Genomic DNA, 24,055 nt, shown 5'->3' with positions numbered 1-24,055 from the left:
TAAGAATTCAAGCTTATTACTGGTCTCTGCTTTTTCCAGCAGGTCATTTTAGGCAAATATGCTCTAAACAGATTTTGCAAACTAAATTTCAGAGATGCTTAATTCTACTTCTTGATCACTCTTTCCTATTTTTTAAAACACAATACATGAGCTGAAAATCACTACTTGTTCTTTACTGGGTCTCACCTTTGGGTTGCTCAATGGTAAAGTAGAAGTAAATTTTCATAAGAGCTGGTATATCCAACTGAAATTTATATACAACTGAAGTCAGTATTTAGACATAATGAAAGCTCTTTGTACATCTTTTTATAAGAGTGTTGACATAACTTGTGGGTTAGTAAAAGAAAACAGTTCCAACCAAAAAAATCCTCTCCAGAAGTTTGCCTCCTAATGAAGGGTGCATTGGTATGTGTAATATCCATCTTTTAAAGATAATATTGGCTGTCCTCTGCTACAATAAGATTTCTAATGTTTTTTGTAAATCAGATCTCTACTCCTGTCCTTCTGCAACACTTATGGATGAAATAATTCAGAAGACATCAGGTAGGAAAGTTCATATTGAAAAAAAATGAAGAAATAACCATAAAGTTCCATTCTGTCCCACTCAAAAACCTTAAAGTTTCATACTAACTGAAATAAGGACAGAAATTAATGTCATGGGTTTTAAATTGTTGCTCTTCCTTATTCATCTGGGAGTATGAAAACTATGAGGTTAAATCCTGAAGACTGTGGTACACTGCTGGTCCAGACAGATCTCAGCAAAAAGAGGTTTTAAATGATACAGTCTAACAGCAAGAATCTTTTTTGGTTTGCTTTGTTTTGTTCCAGGAAAGGTCCGTGACTATGGATCATTTTAAGGAAGCTTACCCAATTTAAATGAAAAAAAATGTATATTGCACATGGCAGTTACCTGCTCATCTTTAATCTGGGTTAACTGAAAGAGAAAAACAAACAAAAACCACAAAAAACCCCACATCAAACCAAAACACCAAAACAAATGAGCCTCACCACTGACAACGAGCTCACCATTGACAACTCAATACTTCCAGCTGCAAGATTTCCCTACAGTTTCTACTTGTATTCTTATAGACAAAATACCAAATCCATATCCACCTAATCCATGTTCCCCTAACTTCAACTAGATACCCTGGCAAAAACTAGAAGGAAATTAAGAGACTATACTCATCTGCTGAATGAATTTGAAGTCCCACATTTATATTAACTGCTGGGAAGAGGAAAGAGAGAGAAACACACTGTACCAATATTCTGAGTTAACCTAAGTTTTTAAATTATTTTCTGTCCATTATCATTTTTGCCCTATACAGTTTTTATAGCAAATAACCATGTGTAAATTGAGGGAAAAGTATACAGAATTAAGGCTGGGATTATATCCTGTAGTGTAGATAGGTAACTACTAACAGCAGAGTGTCTGATAACTGATAAACAAACTGCACAAATGAAGCAACCCACTAGTTCTAGGAGGTATTCGTATTCTTCTTTATTTTTTACTGTCATGTAAGATATCCCCATGACAATGGAAATAGCACTAATTTACTAAAATTAGTGGAGATGTCCTAAAATATATAAAAAGCACGAAGTTAAATGATCATGTCAGAACATAATGATTACTGCATCATTTCCTCAGCAAGCCATGGTCAATGCTGTGAGCAAATGCTTCTTTTTGACTGAAAGAAGAAAGTAAATTTCATTATTGTCCACACAACCCTCATTTGTGGAGAAAAACACTATGTAAAATCTGAACATCACTCAGCTCTGTGAGCAGAAAGCACATTGTATTTCTGGCAACCTCCACAGAGGTGTTACAGCAAAAACAGATGAAATAGCACTGAAATTCAAAACAACTGACTGGATAAATCCCCTATATCCTTTAATTTATTTGTCCTGACTGAAATGTACTCAGCTAGTATACCAAGAAGGAGCAGCTAAAGGAAAAAACAACTTTGTGGACAAGGTGACAAGCCACCTTTCATTTTATGAGGAAAAGCCTTACACTTACATTACTATTTCACATTGAGGCCTATGACATGACTGATTTGAAGCACTTGTAAAACACAGAACAAAACCTTCTTGTGTTTCTTTATAATATCTAATTAAAAATAAACAAGAGAGTGTATCTTTGTAAAAGTAATTTTTCTTCTTCCACTGAAAAAAAAAAAGTACAAAAACATTTATTTGCCAGAGGTAGCAAGGGGTGTGTGTAAAATCAGTTCAACATAACATTTCCTTCTGAGAAAATTAACACTGATTAACATCTGTAGAAGTCTGAATGACTCCATTGCATGAGCTAATGACTAGGGCTCTCTGAAGGAATGATCATCTAACTATGCTGTACATTGCTGAAAGAGGGACTTTAACCTGAATTTATCACTTGCCAAAATATCAACTTGTGCTCCTGCAACACATTTTCCACCTCCTGTTTTTCAGTTAGCTCTAGCTGTAAGTCCACTGTATATAGGCAAATCAGGCCTAAAAAGATGTTCTCATACCCTGAACTGGTTTTTTTTCATCATAAAGCAAACAAACTTTTAATTCTTAAAGTGGTTTAATGACCAGCATGTTCTGGGAAACAAAGTTTACAACCAACATTTGAAAATCCCTAATTTTATACTATATTTTATTCGTTTTACTCTGTTTTACAATAAGCAGCAGGTATTTTCCTATCATATATTTCAACTTCAAATTGCTTTAAGAATGCTGTATAGGCCAATAGACTATGGCACTGCTACTAGAGAGTGAACTTCAACATATGGGAGCAAAACTGTCAGAAGCCAGGTGTCAAAAGTGATCACCCTACTATAAGAAAGGTTAAAGAATACAATCTCAGCTATGTAAACACATCATTGTAGACCAGTCATGTCCAAAAAAATGTCTTCATCTTTTCTAAGAAAAATTTTCTATCAAAAGGAGGATTTTCTTACTTAAGCATATTCTACTTCCATCGGTTTTTCCAAATTTAAAATCAGTAGGACCAAACCTCTGAGGAGCACTTTGGAGACCTGGATTGTAGAAAGTGACCATTATACATCAAGTCTGAAGGCAGTTAATATGAAAAACAGGAGTGCAACTCCAACCAATATTTTCTTAGAGGGCTGGCAGCAAACTGCCAGATGCATGTGTGACCTCAAAACAACCTTTTGCCAGATGCCTCTTTAACCTCTTACAATTACATCAACTTCTAAAAAGACTGCTACATTTTACCATTTTCTTCCTTTGGTTATGTAAATTAAAAAGCTATGCATAATAGACAGAATGGAAGTGTTTGGTTCTGTACATTTTTGTCTCTTAAAGCCCTAAAATAAAGCTGTTTGATACAGCAGTACATAATTCTTCTTGCCAGCATTAAAACAAGTTAAACAAGAAGTCTTCATCTTCTTTCTTTTCTCCTCCCTTGAGTCCATGGTCAAACCCAGGTAACTTTTTAAGATAGTTGTGAGTTAAGGGGCCAAGACAATATTCAGCCAAAGCAAACAATAAATCACTTTTGATACTATTTACCATTTCTAAGTAAATAACCTTTTCTTTCATAAAAAGTATGCTATACATCTTATGTTACAATTAACAGAAGCCAACACAACCATTCAAAATATTCAGATTCAAAACTAGTCTGTATGCTAATATTTTGAAAAGGGCATTTTCTGCAAATTTAGAAATAATAAATTCATAGCATGAAAGCATCATGAGTATGTTCTAGGGGTTGAACCCTAGAAAGCAAAAGGAAGAGAAATTTTGTGGCATGAAAAGTAAGTAGGTCACGTATACTAAAGTGCTAAATATACTAACATCTGATTTGTGGCTGAGAGAACTGTTTTTAAAATCTAGAGGTGTACAAGTAAATGAAGAAATGCAGTCATTTGTCAACAAAAACATTCTCTGATAATGCATTAAAGAGAAAGATTCCTTCTGCTGTGCAGAATCCAACAGGAAAAAAAAGCATTTCCTTTAAGAAATATACCTCCTCATACAGCAAAACAATGAATTTCAGTTGTTCTGTAACCCAGATCCTTTAATCTGCATAAGAGATGCTGACTGAGTTCACTCAACCAAATCACTACTGGCTTTCAGAATACAATCAACACATGCTTTTCAACAGTATTAATATAGCATGAAGCTTGTGCTCCTAATTATTCATGTTTTTTGCATTCTGTTTTTTCCCCCTGCTGTAAAATATGCAAATTTACTTCTTTGTGTTATTTAGGTCCCACATGGGCCTCAACAGATCTGTTTGGAACGAATTACAAGCCAACATCTAGATACATGCTGTCAACATTTCAAGCTTCATTATTTTTATTAGGTTGGAATGTCATTATAGATTTGATATTAGGCTTTAAAAAGCTTTTTATAAATCTCTTGAAAACCTACAGTCTAATCAAATGGTGCACCGATAATTACTATTACTGCACTTTTGTGTGTGAAAGGGGGAGAGCAAAGCCCTCCGAGCCCTGAATCCGAGGGAAATCCCCATCTAGCGGCACCACTGAAAACCGCAGGTTGTTTTTGTGCAAAATTAGTCCCAAAGAGGATTAGTTTGACTTCATCACTGAATGGAGACATTACCTCCTTATGCAACTAAGGATCGGTAACAGGAGAGCACTCTTTCTTCTGAATTCCTCCTCCTCCCTTTTCAATCAACTCTGACTGCAAAATTCAATGCCCAGATGAGCTACCATGGTTTTTAAGCATAAAAACCATAAAGCAGCACTTCAGGAAAGAGGTCACTTTAAATTCAGTAAATTCTTAGTATGCATCAAAAGTGTTCACTTACAGTGGCACAGGCTGATAGGTATAAAATATTCTTTAGATAAAAATATTAACAGATATCCCCAAATCTCAGATTACTATATAGTATTAAATATTTTAACCTCAAAACCCATAAAAAACAGTATAGCTTGGTTATTCGAAAACTATAAGGTTGGAAATAACTACACAAGCACTTCCTGTTATATAAAAAAATAGGTAATGTGAGTCCATTGATGCAGAAAATGAAAGCACATTGAGACACTGCTTTTTTCTAACTGGCACAATGCCTTGTACATTTCTTTAATGTAACAGTATATTTTAAAACACTGCAGCAGCCCAACCTTACTTACTAGCACCACTAAAAGCTCCTTAAATATTAATGAAAAAGCAATGTAGATATTTTCGGGGACTTACTACACATTACTACTAACTCCTAGAAAACAAACAGCAGCAATAACACTAAGATTTACAAATCTCTTGATGAATTTAATCTTTGAGGTGTGTGTGCAGAGGGAAGAAAGCAGAAAAGTATTTGATTTGCAGTAATGAATTAGTATGGGGGTAGTCCTTTGTTTCAGGAGCATCAGTGTATTAAATTTCCCTTTCATAACAGTTTCACTCCAGAAAATGTATACATATATGCATTTCTCTCAGAGGAAAACATTTAAGGAGTTCAACAACTATATGTAAAATTGTTCTTTGGAAAAACAGTCCAGATTTCCAGAACTAAAGGCTAACTTGGGTTGATTATTTTACTTTTTTCTATCTTCAGTACAGAAGATTTCCCATTTGTTAGGGTGTTCTTCTGCAATATAACTGCAGTTGACAAAGGGAAGCTTTCATCTGGATGTAAATCATACTTTTCACAGTTTCACAGATGAGTGAGGATACTCCTGCCTACAGATGAGGATGATCCTGTACAAAGGAATTATAATACTGATTTAACTCAACAATATAGATACTGAATACATCAGAGGAACATTCAAGTATCTCATTTGAAATAAGCCAAAGTTTTAATGCCTTGCTGAGATTAACTTAAAAGAGTAAGTCATACCTGACCACCAAAGTTTTAAGATAAGAATATCTGCTATCATCCACCATAATTTATCCAATTCCCTGTGTATTCTTTTTGCAGCCCATTATGTTCCTGACTTTGTGACAGCAGGTTGCAATGATGAAATCAACAACATCCCACTTCTTACAAAAAGTTCACAGATTTTCTACCTGCCAACTGGTATTAGTACCAGTTCTTTTCTATACTTTTACTAAAGAAGAAATAATTGGCTTATACTGTATTTCATCTCACAGGATGAAAAACAGTAGTTCCCACCTCCTTTTCTGTGATATTTTAGATGCTGGTGCAAGCCTGAACACATTTGTTCTGTAGAGTTTCTTTACTTCACACATTATCATTGAAACAGAAAGGACACTAGTTAATTGAACAAATCCAAGACTAATTTAAATATCACAGATTGTTCTATTTATTTGGAAGAGATTTCAAAACACTTAATTTCTTATGACTGTTTTCTATCGAGAGGAAATTTGGTAGGCAAAAATCATGCTTACTCCAACAGTGATAAATATTATCAAATAAGCATTAATCCAAAATTTGCTCACAAATTCTAGATGGCCTTCCTAGATGAATCTAGGAAAGCACAGTAGGAAGAATAGAGGTTCACAGTGCAGCAGTGTATATTAAGTACAAAATTCCTGCCAAACTTTCTTATCATGGCCACACCCTCCCTGTCTCTGTGACAGTCAATCTACTCTGATGAGAATCCTGTGCCTGCTCACTTTTCTTTAGGTACTTACTCATTGAAAAACTTTATAACAAAATTGCTGAATCTCAGAAAATAACCTTTAGGTGACACTTTAGTGCTCTGAATAAGTACCAATACTCCCTACCAGTTGTTAAGAGGTCTGCTCCTGAGGCTGGGAGCAGAGCTCTGAAATGACAGTCTTTGGCCAGCATTGAAAACCCATGTTAATTTATGAATGAAAGAGAAAGCTGTCCTAAGTTCAGGGAAGAAACAGAAGTTAAATATGTTTAAAAATCAGGTGTCAGCACCTGCAACTGAGCTGCTTCTCCAAACTATTTACTCCATTCCAACACACAACATAAAAAGATCCCCGAGAGAAAACCAAGCAAAACCCAACAACTCTTAAATCCATGGAACAGATTTCCCTTTAAATCCAAGTCAAAAGTAAACAAAGCCTTGAACTCAGGCATGGTCAAAGGATCAGACCAAGAGTTCCTAAGAGAACTGTGCTGCCTCCAGACACAGTGAGAGACAACACAACCCTCCTGGTTGTCCAGCCCTGAGCACACCACCAGGGTCAGCAGCACCTTCCCAGCACCAGGGCTTTGGCTCTCTGTGCCTGTGGCCAGCACAGACATGACACAGCCTGAGCACATCCATCAGGGCCAGGCAAGAGCTGTGGGAGAAGCCTCATTTCTTTGTCCTTGCCAAAAGTACCCTGCAGGGATGTTTGGGAATCTGGGTGGTCACAACCCCCTGACCCAAATTCCTGGCCTGGCCTCAGATGTGCCTAATCCCCGCAGACGTGTCTGGCAGTCCTGGTCTCGCCTGCCCCCGGTCACTGTCCCCAGGCTGTGGTGTCCTTGTTCAGGGAGTGTGGGACTGCCCTGCTCCTCAGCGAGGTCTCTGCCTGAGCCCCTGCACTCTTGGCACCTCGCTCAGCTGCAGGCTCAGCTGCCTGGGGGAACCACCAGCATTTGCTGCTCCCTCACTCTGGCTTACTGCAATTTTGTCTGGAAAAGTAAACAAGACCCTGCACACCGGGCTCTTAAACTATACGTGAAAACAAAATTAACTTCTCTCGGTCCTTTTGAAAGAGGACATTCAGGACAATATTCTAACTGATTTTAGTTATTTATAAGATTTTTTTAATGAAGAGGGTGATGAGACACTGGAATAGGCTACCCAGAAAAGTTGTGTTCCAAGTCGGAACAGAGCTTTGAACAAGATTTATTGAAAGATGTTCATGCCCATGGAGGCAGGTTGTACTAAATGTTTCCAACCCAAATCATTCTATGATTCTGTGATCTTTCAGTTGCTTCAAGCAAAAACACCCACTACTCACCCAGTTGCACCATCAGCACCATAGGGATTTTGCAGAGTTTCTGACTGTCTCGCCAAACACACATGGGAAGCAGCATTGCTGTCTCAGTGTCCTGATCCTCGACTGAGATTAAGACTACAAGACATTTGGATCTTTGAGACTGATGGGAGACTTTTAGCTATGTGCCAAACCAAGATGTTAGAATTAAACCTGTATTTTTCTCCATGGCTAGCAACAATAGGAATGAATGGTAGGTTGGAATTTATTTTGTATTACAAAAGTCACAAAACATGAGAAATTCCTAAAGAATTACTACTATCCAAGATTTCCAAGCTAACTGAAAATTACTTGTTTTCTTAATTTTGGCTTTCAGAATGTTAACATTAAAAACAATCAGTGATGATCAGGAAAGCCTCTGAAACACTTTTCCATATTTCTGCATTTGATTCACTCATCAAAACCAACTGCACATGTTATGCCTATTTCATAAGCATCATTTCCCTTTTCAGAGTAATAGTTCTGCTTGTTACAGAACAAGCACCATTTTTACCACTTCATTAAGAGATGAGATGACCAGTATCCAGAAAATAAGTGAACTGGTAGTTAGACATGAAAATGTTTTAGTCTCTTCTAAGAAACTATATTTTATATTTATTTTGTAGAAAGGGAATTACAAATTATTTTTGCTTGACTCCCACACATGCAGTATTTACCCCAAAAGCTAAAATAGAGTATTTCTTTCAGCTGTTAGGCTGCAAAGTTGGTTTTGTTGATTCTGTTTTTATGAGTCACCTTTCTAGTCAGACAGTGAATTCCCAAATGCATTGCTACTTTACAAGGAAAGGCAGATTTCAAATATAGCAATTTATAACAGGATTTGGAGAAGTTATGAAAAGAAAAGAAAAAAATCATTCTCCCATTTGACAGGGCAATAGCTGTGTAAAGCACTGACTTTTCTTCCTGCTTTTTCAAATATCAACCAATACAGAAATATTCCTCCCATGTCCACAGGATATTGGTCAACTAAGCTTTTTGTTCTTATATGCTCTGAATGAAAGACTGGGTTTAAGAATCAACATAAAATATAAGAAATTAAATTTTCTCCCTCTCCAAGAGTGTTCACTGTGCCTACAGTAATATTCACACGAATGGTCCTAGAAATCTGCTGCTGAGATATGTTAAAATATTTCTATTGAATTTCCAGAATATTTTACACCAGTTTAGAAAAGCTTCAGAATATTGCATCTGAGTAACAAAATAGTAACTAACAGAATGGCTAAGTGTTGTGGTTTGGGTTTTTTTTTTCCACTGATACTATTCCTAGACAAAAACACCCCTTCCAGATAAATATCTACTTAAGTCCTAACCCATAATTCTGCAACTACATGTGTCTTGCAAGACAGTGATATGCTTCACTGATAAGGTTGATGGCAGTTCTTCTGCCCAGTGCCAGAGTCCATTTCATTGCAGACAGCTAAACTGACTTCCGTCTGAGCAAAAAAGAAATAATAACAATAATAAATTTTTAAAAAGACTCAAATAAAATTGATCATTCTTAAGTTTATATTTAACAGATTAATTTTATGTGAATTATGTGAACAAAATTTAAATAGTCACTGACAACATTTCAGGAAAAAAGAATGAAGCTAAACTGAATGCAGAATCAGGACCAGCAACTGTGGGACATAGCAACATTTGGGTGCAGAATTCTGCCTATTACAGAAACGCTAAATGATATCCAGACTTTTTGGGGATGATGATGTGCCTCCTTTGACCTTTCCACAATGCAAATGCTGGAGTGACTTGATGTAGTCATCAAAACTGCTGCAGGTGAACAGAATCTAGTGGAAGATAGCCATTAAGCATGACAACACAGTCACAGATGTGAAACAGATTTGTTTTAATGGAGAACTTTTGCCAAAAATCTAAATTCTCTAAGAAAGGGTTCCAAGTCTCTTGTACTGTTAGACTTCAATATTCTAGAGGCTTTTGTGACTTGAAAATGCTCAAGAAGTAACACTTAAACAGAGAAACACTGTAAGATTCCTGATAAGAAACAGTCAGTAAATCAGAGCAGCAGAAGCTGACTATTGATGACAGATTCACAAGAAGGAAAACAAATTGTCAAAAGAGAAAAAAAGATCAGTTTCAGTGTAACAGCAATAATTTTTTTCTCTTCTGCATACTTAAGCCAACCTGCAAAATTGTGAAAGAGCTTGATCAAAGATCCAAATGTAGCCAATTCACAGGTGTATACTTCAGATTAGTTTTTGAATAACAAGAAAAATTTGAAAACCCTATACTGCTTAATTTTTATCAAACTAAAAGTCAGGTTCGGAGACAATGTATCTACATTCACCATGACCAGAAATGCACAGGCACTTCTTGGCTTCTAATATAAAAAGTCTATGAGTAAAATGGAAAGGAAGAAACCTGAAGAAAAGCCAGTCCTTTAACAACTGCAGTAACATACTCCCTTCCCACAACTCTAATCATAAAGCTAGAAGCCAGAGCTTTAACCTTTCCTGTTTTGTAAGAATGTAACTTCTCCCCACTCAGATTGAAAGGAAAACATGAAACTACATTTTCAGTGCTCCTGAATGAGTTCAGACCTATGTAAATAAAACTTCAGCTATTTAGTCCAAATGAGCAGACTAGGAATATTAACTTTGTCAGGAAAAGTAAGGATACTGAACAATTTTTATCAGGGCTTCTCTTAACATATCATTTAGTCTAAACATCTCAAAGAAACTTCAAGATCAAAATTTCAAAGATGAAAGAATCACTTTATACAGAAGCCCCACTTACCCACAATAACAAATCCATCTGCTTCTCTCTCTGGCACTGTAACCTTCTTCGAATCTTGACTTTTCCGGAAGAAGCTGAACATAGTCTCTTTGGGTTCTTTTTGTCTTCTAAGGTGTTATCTAAGTGAAGACAAAACATATTATATAACATATATAACAGAACTTACAATAAGGGGAACAAGGATGGTGAGGGGTTTGGAACACAAGCCCTATGAGGAATAGCTGAGGGAGCTGGGGTTGTTTAGCCTGGAGAAAAGGAGACTCAGAGGTGATCTTATCACTCTCTACAACTCCCTGAGAGGTGGTTGTAGTCAAGTGGGGGCTGGTCTCTTTCTCCAGGCAGCAACTGACAGAATGAGAGGACACAGTCTTAAGCTGCATCAAGGGAAATATAGGTTGGGTATTAGGAAAAAGCTTTTCATGGAAAGAATAATAAAGTAGTGGAATGGTCTGCCCAGGGAGGTGGTGGAGTCACCATCCCTGGATGTGTTTAAAAAAAGACTGGATATGCCATGGTTTAGTTGTGGTGTTAGGGCAGAGGCTGGACTCGATGATCTTGGAGGTCTCCTCCAATCTAGTCATTCTACTGAACTGAACTATTGAATAAATTCATATAACAGACCACACGTATGTAGTGAGGCCACATATCTAATCTTTATTACTCAATTTGAAATATCAGGCATTTTGACAGATTACCTTGTTGAGGTAGCAATTTACTTCAACAGGCAAGAGGACAGTGAAGTACAGGCTTTTATACAAAGTTATGAATGGAGTGGAATCATCAAAAAAACCCAAACAAACAAACAAACAAACAACAAACAAAATTTCAACTGCCCTCAATGAAAATTAAAGATGGAAACTCCTTTCAGCATTTATCCAGAATGTTTTCATATTTTTCTGCTACTTTGTATTGTTATTAGACAAGCTTTCTCTTCAAAGACAGTGGTAACTATTTTCAGTTTCCCAGTCTGCAATGTTAAATATTGCCTAACAGTTGAGTATATTTGATTAACAGTTACCAATGATTTCCTTAAAAGAAAAAGCAGCGAAATCATTTGTATCAAATTTTTTGCAACAATAAATCATTAAAAGACTCTTCCAAGGTAGCTAAGAACTCCCTTGCTAGAAGAAAACAAGGAAACAATTGACATAAAAACATTGACTGCAAAAGAAAATGCTCATTATCCCTTCTCTGTTAGGACTGGAAGACTACATAGAAGCAATTCTGAGTAGCTTAAATAGGACAAAGTCATACTAAAAACCCATGAAGGGGCCCATGAGGGTCCTTCGAAGGCTGAACTTGGACCCCTGGACAACACCAACCTACGGAGCAGCCTGTGGTCTGGCTGAAACACATTATGTGCTGGACACAAAGAGGAAGCCTTAATAAAGGCATATGAATCTCTGCTCTACCAAAATACCCATATAAAAGTGGGAAAAGTGGAATAATGTAATTTCAATTTTGAAGCAGAATTTGAGGAGCAGAATCCTGATTTATTTTGCAGATATCAACATGTTAATGAGAAGGGACTGACAACCCAATAGCAACCCTAATATACACCTCCAACAGAGGAAAGGACTCCAGGATAAAGAATTAAAGATGTATACAGGGTCAAGTTTCAGTAACATCATTTCACACTAAATTTAACAAAGAAGAATCTTTAGAATGTGGGAAAGAGTGAAGAGTGCTACTGTGAAATGTGCAGATTAAGGAAAAAAAAATAAAATCCCAGAATCTATTTGCTGGATTTCTTCATTCCCTACCCAAATATTCATATACCATACAAGATACAATAAACAAGACCTTTTTTTGCCCTGGCCAGGCAGCCTGTAGCAGCTCAGTACTGACTATTCATATAAACTGCCTAAAATTCTGCTGTTACAAGCAATCACACACTCCAGAAAGTCCTGTAGGAAGTGCAAGCACTGGCTTTCAGGAACAGTGTATAAATAGATCATGGCAAAACCAGCAACTATTCAAACTGTGGCCTGATACCTGAGACTTGAAGACTGAATACCCCACAGCCTGGCCAGCTACTGCTTGCTTATGCTGAAACAGTGCAACTTCTAGCCACCAAATAAACTACATTAATGTGCACAAGAACAGAACAAACCATTCTGTGATCCAATCCCAGAATACAGTAATTTTTAAAAAATGTTAGTTAACAGCACGTTATTCCTTTTCGCTTGTTCTCCTACCTTAGCAAGAGAAATACTGATATTTCCAGTTCCATGGAGATTACACAGTAGAAACTCCTAATTATCTCATTTATTCCTTACCTCCCCCCACACCCAGGCTCAACACATGGCGCCAGCAGCATATTCCTTTTTCAGCCCTCAGGGAATAAGTCTTCTCCTGCTACCAATTAGGGTTGTCAGTCCCATAGCTCAAGTGGTAAAAACCTGTGCTGTAATGCTCAAGAGTCAGGTTTCTGCTCCAATGATGTATGAAGGAGAGGCAGTTGTGGAACAGTTTAAAATGCAATTTTACCTTCATCTTAAGTGTGCAACAACAAGAAGCAAAATCGACTTGATGTGCAAAATCTTACAGATAGTTTAGGTAAAGGCTCAGATTCCAGTCACTTGAGGTGCCAGAGCTGCAGTTGCTCCAATCACACTTTTTCTCTTTTGAGATCTGCATTATTGTACAGTTTTCAGCTCTATCACATAATGTCCCCCTTCCCTTCTTTCTTGCACAAAGAAAAGCATCTTAATCAGTATATACATGGCACAAAAGACTTGTATAGGGAACCATGCACTTTTAGTCTTTTAAATCCTGCATACTTAACATACCTAAACTTCACTGCTTTAAAGACAATAGGCATCTAAATTCAGAGTAAATTAGCAATCAGGACAATTTGATCCAGCCAAATTAATGTTACAAGCACTTTCATATACTAGATTTTTTTATTTTTGTTAACAGTATTCCATTTTTTTCTAAAACCCAAAGAATTCATCTGATCTACATATATAAGTGTTGATCTTTTTTTTGAATTTTCTGTTTCTGATGTAGCTTAATTCCACTGCCAGCAGTATTTCTCTAACAGAAAACAAAACAAAACCAAATCAAAATCAAAACCCACATATAGGTTTGCTTGAAGCAGAAAACCAAACAAAATTTACAAAAGTACATCCTAAGCTCAGGCTTCAAGTCCTTATGCTGTTAAAATCACGAGCCCAGCCCTAAGGAAATAGTATCTGCCCTATTTCGTGACTGTGAATGTGGGGAGGTGGTACAAAACCACATATTAAAGAGACTAACATGTTTAGTGTTTCCTTCTCTAGCAACCTCTTAGAAACAAAAGTTGTGCTTGTAGATCTCGGGTCTCTGTAAGTATGTGGAAGGAAGAGTTCAACAACTACTACTTTCAGCATTTCAGTAGCTTTGTTGAACACACTATTAAGTAAGAACTGAAAAACAAATGACTAAAAAACCAGAGGGGGCACAGAAACAAAAAACAGAGCTACATACAGTAGAGCATGGGTAAGGGAAAGACTGTAGACAGGCAATGCATTTGTGATGCTCTTTTAAGAATCTTATCAACTGTGCTACTTCAAAAGTAAACATAAATCTCCCCAGCAACGGGAAATGCAACCACTAAATTTCTTGAATCACATGTTAAAAACAGAACAAAGCCCCTATCCAACAAAGAAACACACAGCTGAATGGAAACACTCTTGCTCTTGAAGATAAGGATGCAGTTTAAGCACTTGCAGAATCAGGCTGCAGTTTTACTACTTGTAGATAAGATGAGGTTTCAGGTAATGAAAGCTCAGAACAACCAGCTTCATCTAAGTTTCATTTCAGAGTAAAAATTAAATTTGAAGTTTTGGGATTTGGATGCATGGTCATACAGACTTGAGGAAAAAAAGCAGTTAGTTGTGTTTTTTTTTAAAAAAAGCTGTCAGCACAAAATCACAGAAAATACACCCACCATTCAGAGATAGTACCACATTCTTGCAGTCATTTCTCCTATATAGCACAGCACTTTTCCCTTCCAGATGGGATTAATTTTATTTCTATAGGAGACCTGAAATTGAATTCACTGCCTAAAGATAAAAATCTCCCTTGGTAGGAATATGCAATTCCCTTCCTCCTCATGTTTCTCTCTCACAAAAAAAAGTGAACACAATCGCTGATAGTTAAGAATAATGCTTTTGGCACAGCTTCAGTCATTAGTAAATAATAAGCTCTGAGCTACAGCAATTCTGTGAGGCTGCAAAAAATATTTTGTCTTTCTGTGAGGCTCTGAGAACATACGTGGCACTGGACAAAGATGAGTTACAGAGCTGCACAAAGGGGTTAATTTATTCCTCCTGCACTTTGTCAGTCTCCTTTGACAAGAACTATGGGCGACCTTTGAGCCAAACCAATATGTTAAATCAAATAAAATTTTTCTATGCAACGAAGATCTTAGTATATTTACCATTACTTTTCAGCCTTTTCTGAATGTTCACAACACTTGAGGAGAATCATAATTTAATGTTAAAAACACCAAAGATGCAGACTAAGATGAAGAGACAATGCCCAGTAATACAGCAAGGCAAAATTGCAGTGGCACTGCCAGTAATTACATAAATGATGAAATGAGGACAGAAGAAGACACAAAACTGACCTTAAAGAAAGAACTGGAATAATTTCACATCTAGCAGCTTAAGATGTACAATCTATGGAAAAAGAAAACAGAGAGCATCAGAGCAATTCTCACTTCCACACTACCATCTGCTGTGATTCACCAAGAAAGCAACAATCAGAAAAAGAGCAAGATGCTTACAGCCCTGTACAATCTCTCTCATCATGAAAACAACCAGTCTAAGAGTCAGGAACGTGCGTGTTGAAAATATTTCTCTGTGACACCAAAAGAACAGTTTAAACTTTTGGCCTAGTCTAAGTTACTATGTGAAGAAGGAAAAAAAAGGCATATAATTTCTTTTCTCTAGCATTAACATTAGTCATGGTTCTTTAATTTGTATTTCTTGAAAACAGAAGAATGGAAAGTATCACAAGAAACCCACATTTTAAAAAAGGGACATATGTATAATGAAACATAAACAACAATGTTTTTTTCTGTATTACATAAAATGTTAGGATTTATTTTTAATGTTTTTATAAAATTTAAGGAAAGCAGAAATACAAGAACTATATAGCCCAAATTATCATAGTATAAAAACATTTGAAGAGACCGAATCATTAAAAATCAGCCACAACCAAGTCAGACAATAAAAGCACAGGTGACAAAAACAAAGCCAGGAGTGAAATAACAGCACTTAAACTGATGTAAACATTCAAAACCCTGAAGACAGGAAATGCAAAAAAAGAAAGCTAGGTGTTAATGAAACACAATACTCGACAGGCTGAAGCCTACTGTTTTCTCTTCAAACAATTTTCTTTTGAATGCAAACCTTCAACAGCTGCTAAGTGTGATACAAACAGGCATTTGTAAGAACTTGCACATGTTTTTCTGGCCGCTGACCCTTCAAACCCTTCAGACCTAGAAGGCCTGCTGTGCACCTTGCTCCAACAGCTACAGTGATGAGATCTGTGCTTTCAAATCTCTGAAGATACGCTGTGGAGATGAGGATATTCTCTTGCAAATAAAATATTGGACAGGCGAATGTCATGGTGACACTGGGGGGATGACATGCAGCTAAATCTCATACAAGATTTAACTCCAGAGCACTCTCTGGTCACATGATGGCTCTGCACAGCTTCTGGCAGTAGTTTGTTTCCTTGGCAAGCTGACACAAGCTACTGCCGTATAACAACACCACCCCAGCCAACTAACAAAAACCACTTGGTACTGGTTAGCAAGCTGAACTGGCCTGTGCCTGCTTAGAAGAGACAGTCGGTACATGGGCGGTTTTGCGATTGCCCTTTTAAGCCAGAGCAGAGTTAGATTTTCCCAAGTATTTCCTGAAACACCAGTCCTGGAAAAGAAAATTAAATCACAACCACAGAATGACCGCAGTTGGAATGTACCTTTAGAGGCTCCCTCGTCCAACCCCCTGCTTAAGGAGAACCATCTTAGAGCTGGTTCTTCAGGACCACATCCAGGTGGCTTCTGAGTACCTCCAAAGATGGAGACCCCGCAACCTCTCTGGGCAACCTGTAGCACTGCTTGGTCACTCTCACAGTGACACAAGCATTCCCTGATAAATCTCCTGTGTTTCAGTTTGTACCTTTTGCCTCTGTTCCTTTCACTGGGCATGAGTAAATAAAGCCTGACTGCCCTCTTCCATCAGGGCTCATTAATAAGAGCCCTCTGAGCCTTCTCTTCTCTAGGCTAGACAGTTGCAGCTCTCTCAATCTTTTTTCATATATAAGATGGTCCAGTCTCTTAATCATTGTTGTGACCCTTCTTTGGCCTCTCGCCAGTACATCCACACGTGCCCTCACACCCCGCACTCTGGGTGCCCCACCAGTGCACAGCAGAGAGGAAGCAGCAGCTCCCTCGATCTGCTGGCAACACCACATCACATGCAGATTGGGATATGTGAGTCGCCTTTGCCACAAGAACAATTGGGAGAAACCTCTCCATGCCAGGGATCGACTGGGAAAAAGGCAAGATGCATGGCAAGTGCCACGTCCAGATGCTGTATTTGTCTTACATCCATCAGTTGCTCTAAACCTGGAGACTGAGTACCAGCTTAATTTCAACAATGAAATAAAATTAAATTAACAGAATAGCTCAGTTGGAAAGAATCTACAATGATTCTCTGGTCCAACTGCCTGACCACTTCAGGGACGATCAGAAGCTAAAGCATGTTATTAGGGCATTGTCCAAATGCCTCTTAAATGCTGATAGGCTTGGGGCACCGACCACCTCTCTAGAAAGCTTCTTCCAGTGTTTGACCACCCTCTCAGAAAATAAATGCTTCCTGATGTTCAACCTAAACCTCTTCAGGTGCAGCTTTGAATCATTCCCGCGTACCCTGGGATATCCAGTGGATACCAGGGAGAAGAGATCAGCATGTCGTCTCTCCACTTCCCCTCCTCAGGAAGCCGTAGGATGATGAGGACAACCCTCAGCCTCCTTTTTCCGAACTAGGCAAACCCGAAGTCCTTAGCTGTTTCTCACAGGACACTGCCTTCAACAGCTTTGATTCCCTCCTCTGGATGTAGCTGTGGAGCCCAGAACTACTCAATATTCCAGGTGAGGCCACCCCAGCGCTGACTACAGCGGGATAATCGCCTCTGTTTGCACTGTGCGTGACGCACCCCAGGACGCCTTTCGCCCTCCTGGCTGCCAGGTCACGGTGCCAAATTACACCTGAGCGGAACCAGTATCTGAAGGGAGAGGGAAACTCCGGGTAGGGGAAATACGGGGCGATTTAAAAGGATTAAATGATAGGACAAGGCTGGAAGCTGACGGCCGCTTCCCCCAGCCTCCCCGGGGCTCGGCCCCGCCGCCCTCCCCGCCGCGGCAGCATCGACAGCCGCCCCTCCGTCACCCACCCTCCCGCTGCCGCCGCCGCCGCCGCTCTCACCAACCTCCGCCTCCGCTTCCGGGTCGCCTCAGGCGGAGGGGAAGTCCCGCCCCGGCCTCCCCGCTCCCGGGCCGCCGTCCCTCCCCCGGCGGAAGGCGGGAAGCGGCGCCGGCCATGGGTGACATCCACGAGGTTCCGCGGCCGCGCATCGCCACGGGGCAGCTGGCGCAGCACATCGGGCAGCCCGTCTGCTTCGTGGGGCGCGTCGAGAAGGTCCGCGGGGCGCTCGGCGGGGTCTGGGAGCGGGGCTGGCGCCGTCCCTGGGGCAGCTCGGCAGCTCCAGGCGGCCGGAGCAGGGCGGGAGGCGGCCGGATCTTTGAGGGAAAGAACTGCTGAGGCGGCCAAAGCTGTGGTGCTTCCAGGTGCCTTGGGAGCGCACAGGCCTAATGTCTTTTCTAGATTTAAATGTTCTTTTGTAGATTCATCCTAGCGGGAAGCTTCTCGTACTTACAGACGGACTCGGAAAGCACACGACTGTGGAGCTGAGCGAGCCTGTAAGTTAAGGAATGCTTTGGAAATACTTGATGTCGCCCCTTGTGGATTCCCGAGATTTTGTCTCTTCTGAAACCTGTACATGCCTTCCATGTTTTGAGTTTTTCCACCTGTATTTCATTGCCTTTCTTTCTTTTATCTTTTAGCTAACCTGCAGTCTTCTTACCCATGAGCTGCCTTGGTCTTCATCAATTTTCAGCTAGTGTTAAGAGACAACTTAATCCTTGTCAGACACATCCCTGTTTGGCTCTCTATTAGTTGTTCACAGTATAATATATTCCACTACGTTTATTAGCTTTATTTTAATTTCTGTCTTTCTTCCCATTTCCTTATCGTTTCTATTATCAAAAAGAACATGGTGTTTTCAAGAGCTTTTTTAACATTGCTACATCTTCTTAGAACACTTGTCATAGTGTTTCAGTAAACTCCAAAGTTAGCTTGAAGCATTCTTTCTTAAAAAAAACCCAAGCAATTAATGAAATGGGTATAAGATATAGTTAGAACTACTGAACAAAAATCCTGCTTCTTTTGTTATCACCTACCACTAAAGGAATAACATTTCAGCATTCTCTTCTGATTCTGTTTTTTCCACCAAGAAGTGCTGTAATTAAACAATTATTTTAATTGTGATGGCAAATGCTCTAGCTTGACTCAATGCATGTGTATATTTACATCTTTTTCTCCAAATGAGTTGTTAAACGCTGAGAAACCTTGCCATTTCCTTGGGAAATAATTGTATATGGTACTCTCTCAGTCTTTCAAGACTAGTCTGTCCGTGTTGATGAAAAATGCAGTTAAATCTGGCAGAGTTTTATCTTATAAATGTGAAGATTGCTGATGTCAAACTGCAACAAAATGTCTCTTACCTCTTTCTTGAGTTTGTGAAAACATTTCCTGCCTTGCGTTGTTAGAAATTCAGATGTTAGCATCTGACCAATGGTTCTATAATATTTTCTCTAGCAGTATAAGTGGTTGAATTCCATAAATGCGAAACTGTAGTGCTGGGCACTTCAGTCTGTGTTCCACTGCTTTGGGAGAAGCTGGTGTGTGCAAAAAAAATGAGGCTAGGTAGGCCAGGTTCATCTCTCCAGTTCACCCAGTGTCAGTGAGGAAACTAATAGATTTGTTAATCAAAATGCTTTCTAACTTTTTTCCCTTTCAATATATTTTACTATTTGTGCATGCATAATTCCCTGTTTCAACAGAGGACCCCAAAATTATGGGGAGGGAATTATTACAGAACACTTACTAGAAAGTAAAAAATAAGACTTAGATCGAAGAGCATTACCAAATTAGTACTGCACTGTTAAAATTTGTATCTTAAAAAACAAAAACAACGTTCAAGCTGTATTATTTTGGTGTAAGATATAATTTTTAGCCTTTTTTTCCTTTGTTCAACCAAAGGCTTATTAGTGACAGTATCTTTGTATTCTGAACACTTACTGACAGATTACTTAAGAAATTATTTCTAGATATACCCCTGAATGTGAAATACTGGAACTGCTCTCTGGAATGTGTGATATCTCCTTAACTCTTACAGAGTTCTATAATTGGTTTGAATGCAATGCATTAAAATCAGAATTTTCTCTCTCTGTGTCCTAGATTAGTCTCTGTTCAATGATTAAATGACACAGTTTTATATACTTATGAACCAGTATCTTTCCTTGGATGTGTCTTTGTTATCTTTTTTTTTTTTGTTGGTATTAAATTAGCTATTACAAAACCTGTAAATCTTTAAGTGGATCAAGGTTTTTGTGGGGGAGGGTGACAGGGCTGTTCAGTAGTACTGTATTGTTTGACATAGAACAGAATCTGTCATGAACAAACCATCAGTTGTGGAGAATTCCTAGCTGTGCAGTAAAGACAGCAGCTAATTTAGTGTTACTAATTTCATCTTTGGTATGTTTTCTAGCTGGATGAGGAGATTTCAGGAGTTATTGAAGTGGTAGGAAGAGTAACAAATCAGGCAACCATCATGTGTGCATCATATGTCCAGTTCAGAGAAGATAAAAGTTCATTTGGTAAGTAAGAATATACATTATGGCAGATTCATTTTGAGTTCTGAACTTGTCTTCAGTCAATAAGAAGGGAAAGCCTAGTTACCATTTTACAGTGAAGGTCTTTCTTCAAACTGCCAGATAAGGAGCAGGGTGTAGAAGAGTGTCATGAGAAAAGTTCTGTACCAAATTTAGTGGTTTAACTGTAGGGAGTGACTCAATGTTGGAGTCTAGATCATTGCTGTGGCCTGATTGTTCTCCCACTCCTGACTGCATGGCTCTCACCTTGCCCTGCACCTTGTGTAGTTGTGCAGCTGGCAGGCTTAGAAGTAACCCTCCAGAAAACAAGCAATGAGTGTTCTGCTGTGGGAAAACGGGAGAGAGCTGGAGGGAGACTGGGATCACTCAGCACTACTGCTTTAAAATAAGCAGTACTTGAATGTTGTCAGTGACTTGAGCTTATGCGTTATAACCATTTTCTTTGCCCTTTTTCAGATCTGGAACTCTACAACGAAGCACTAAAAATTATTCATGAATTCCCTGAATACTTCCCGTTTGGTACTGGCAGGAACACTTGATTTTTTTTAGCATATATTTAGGGCTTCAGAGCAGACAACAGTGGTTTCTTGTCTGGCAGCATAGTAACAGTTGCATTTATTTTCAACAAATATTCTGAAAAGACACTGTTACATGTGCTAAGTATTGCCTATGGAGAGTATTTTCTTCAAAAATGTATTTATTCAGCAAGGAAAACAAATGAGAGTGTCTCACTGTATATATTTAACCCTTTCACATCTATGAGGAGTGCTTTCTTGCAAAATCAGACTTGTCAGAAACTCAAATTCTGTAAGTATCCTTTTCTAGTTGGTAGAGGTTCTAGGATATATTACAGGAAACTTGTATGGAAAAAAAATGGTGGGGTTTCAATATAATGATTTTGTATTTAATTTGCTTTGATATAAAATTATTGAATGGGGAGTATTTTGCATCTTGAAAATGATATCTTCACCAATAAAAAAATTCACTGCATTTAACCATTCGTGTCAGCATTATATGAGTGCTATTTTCAGTGATATGTCGTGACTCCTGTTCTATTTTACCTGACAGTTAAATCTAACAAAGTGGTGTACAAGGTTCTTGCCTTTGCACTGATTCTAAACACTTGCAAGATGTCTAATTACACTTGGGGGCTTCAAGCACAGTTGAAGTCCCATCACAGCCTTTATTCTTGGTTGGAGTCTAAGCAGCAGTAGCAGGATTCAGCCAGCTTTTCATGGTGACTAACCACAGGAACTTCCATCAGTCCCCAATTTTGTTACTATCCAGGCTACTTACAACATTTAGCAAAATTTTTGCATCACTTGAGATAACACATTTAAAGTAAAATTGAACCTTAGAAATATTCTCTGGGAATTAATAAAGTATTTCAAAGTATTTTAAGTAAACCATAGCCATGTTCATTAAACTTTTGTACAAACAGAGTTTAGGTTTAGTAGTTAGATTTAGTGCCTTAATAAGACTGCTAGCTTTGTGCTTACTTATAGACATCTCTTTTCAGTCAAGGAATATGGTTCAAAAACTTAGACTTTGAACTTACTACATACTGGAGGGATGATCAAGTTAACAGAGGATCTATCTTTTTCTCCCTCCCCACCTACAAGACAGTGACACAGTTACTCTCACTGGGAAGGAGGCCTTCTGAAGTAGGAAGTAGTCTCATACAGCAAACAGAACACAAGATCCATGTGGCACAATACCATGCCCTGTCTATCACCACTATTTAAGCGCTCAGTAGAATCAAATGTCATTCTTAATAATTGCATGCATATTTTCCTAACATTTAAAACTATTTTGCTCTATTCTGCTTTAGAAAATCGGTGTTTTGTATGTGTACATATACTCCGTAAAACGTTACTTACCCATGCCCAGTGGAGCAGCCTGCCACTAGGTGGCTTTAGCACTTCAGAGACCAGCCTGAGCTATGAGGTCTTGTGAGGCAAAGTTTGAACACACCAAGTGGGAAATGCTGGTTTCCTTTTGAGAGTCAAGACTCTTGTTCATGCAGTCCTGCAGCAGTGAGGGGTGGTTGGGCAAGCTTTATACAACTAAAAGCTTCCATTACACGCTTTTCATTCGTCTGCTTCTCTACAGCCTGCCAGGCTGTGTGAATAAATGGCCTACACTGGCTACATGTCTGTACAAACCAGACAGCAATGCAAGGAACTATAAAACATTCTTCATTTTAAGAGTAGTGCTCAGGTCATATATGCAATTATCAGCGTAATTTCCTACATCTCCATGTGGCAAATTGCCAGCCATCACAGATTCCAAGGGAAAGACACAACCCTGGGGCCTGCTGTCAGCTAGGGCCTGGTGGTCAGCAGGGCCCCAGGCACCACACACAACAAAAGGTGAGAAACTGCCAGACCTCATAGATAATAAAATGGGAAGCAGGGGCTTTGTGGGACACTGACCAAAGGGGAGGCACCAGGACAACTGAATCATAAACACCAGAGAAGTATGTCACTAAAGCCAGTAATGGAAGGCATGAAGAGGAGCTGGTGGCTTCTTTGGGAAGACAGGAGGGTGATGAATGGTGGAACCTGGGAGAGGTGAAGTGAATGTTGTCATTGGAGCAGACTTCTAGAAGTTCACACTATTTGGAACAAGACTGTTCCCACTACACCCATGACTGACTTCTGATACTTGGTACCTTTTTGCTGGGCTCTTGGCAGACCCTCCTTGCCTGCTCTGCTGTCCCAGCTTGGGCATGGACATGTGCACAACTCATGTGGTGTTCGTGAGCAAGGAGCCCGTGTGTGTGTGACAATAAAGTGCTTGTGCTTAATCAAGGAAGGGCTGCAAGGCTGGAGCATCTAACAAAATGACAACAATGAAATGTAATCAGCATGAGCCACAGGATCAAAACATTTTAGCATGCAAGGACACCTTCAGAGTTGAGCTGAGATTGAGGAAACATAAAAATAACTGCATCTAATAAAATGGGTGTAGCTATACTTTTTGTTAGAAACCAAGAAATCACCCCAAAAATGACAGTTTTATTAATTTAAAAACAAAACAAGTAAAAAAAGTCTGGAAATTAAAAAAGCTCTTACGGCTTTTGCTTTGTAAATTTTGCAAATAGTGTACTGACCTGAAAGCCTGAATAATAATTGCAACAGCCAAAATTCAGTGCCAGAATATGCACATTCATAATCTAAAACATTGCAAAGATATGAGTATTAAAGTGAGCATGTAATTTAACTTAGCTATAGAATTTGACACACACAGTTATAGTCAAGGTGAAAACATTATAGATTAATTTTCTTTATATGAGAAAAGGAGGCACTGTATGTTGATAGTTGCATTCACCTCCACATGGAAATTATCAGGAAAATTTACTAAATGTTACTACACAAGAATAAAAAA

At 38.7% G+C, this 24,055-nt stretch overlaps 2 protein-coding genes across 7 annotated transcripts in view; one reads left to right on the top strand and one right to left on the bottom strand.

The window, feature by feature from the left end:
* UMAD1 (UBAP1-MVB12-associated (UMA) domain containing 1) overlaps positions 1–18,181 on the bottom strand; it is a 79,876-nt gene extending 61,695 nt beyond the window's left edge. The window contains exons 1-3 of one of the 6 annotated variants that reach the window (XM_058832754.1): positions 18,142–18,163; positions 15,266–15,317; positions 10,651–10,769 (exon numbers count right to left, since the gene is read on the bottom strand). In XM_058832754.1, the coding sequence (XP_058688737.1) occupies positions 10,651–10,732 (82 nt within the window). In that variant the 5' untranslated portion in view covers positions 10,733–10,769; positions 15,266–15,317; positions 18,142–18,163. The other 5 variants (XM_058832752.1, XM_058832753.1, XM_058832755.1 and 2 more) reach the window with 5 other exon arrangements.
* A 7-nt stretch (positions 18,182–18,188) lies between these two features.
* Positions 18,189–21,732, top strand: RPA3 (replication protein A3). The gene is made up of 4 exons (XM_058832758.1): positions 18,189–18,350; positions 18,557–18,631; positions 20,542–20,650; positions 21,122–21,732. Exons 1-4 carry the CDS (start codon positions 18,252–18,254, stop codon positions 21,202–21,204), a joined length of 366 nt encoding a protein of 121 aa, XP_058688741.1. The 5' UTR covers positions 18,189–18,251; the 3' UTR covers positions 21,205–21,732.
* Positions 21,733–24,055: the final 2,323 nt, after the last annotated feature.

Source organism: Poecile atricapillus, chromosome 2 (genome assembly GCF_030490865.1).
Source record: "Poecile atricapillus isolate bPoeAtr1 chromosome 2, bPoeAtr1.hap1, whole genome shotgun sequence".
In the NCBI taxonomy this organism is placed as follows: Eukaryota; Metazoa; Chordata; class Aves; order Passeriformes; family Paridae; genus Poecile; species Poecile atricapillus.
The sequence above is the reverse complement of the archived record's forward strand: the minus strand, read 5'-3'. Positions and strand labels throughout refer to the sequence as shown.

Coding starts and splice junctions, on each gene's coding strand:
- RPA3 (XM_058832758.1), top strand. CDS start 18,252: ATGGGTGACATCCACGAGGTTCCGCGGCCGCGCATCGCCACGGGGCAG. Junction 18,632..20,541: donor CTGTGGAGCTGAGCGAGCCT/GTAAGTTAAGGA, acceptor TATGTTTTCTAG/CTGGATGAGGAGATTTCAGG. Junction 20,651..21,121: donor AGAAGATAAAAGTTCATTTG/GTAAGTAAGAAT, acceptor GCCCTTTTTCAG/ATCTGGAACTCTACAACGAA.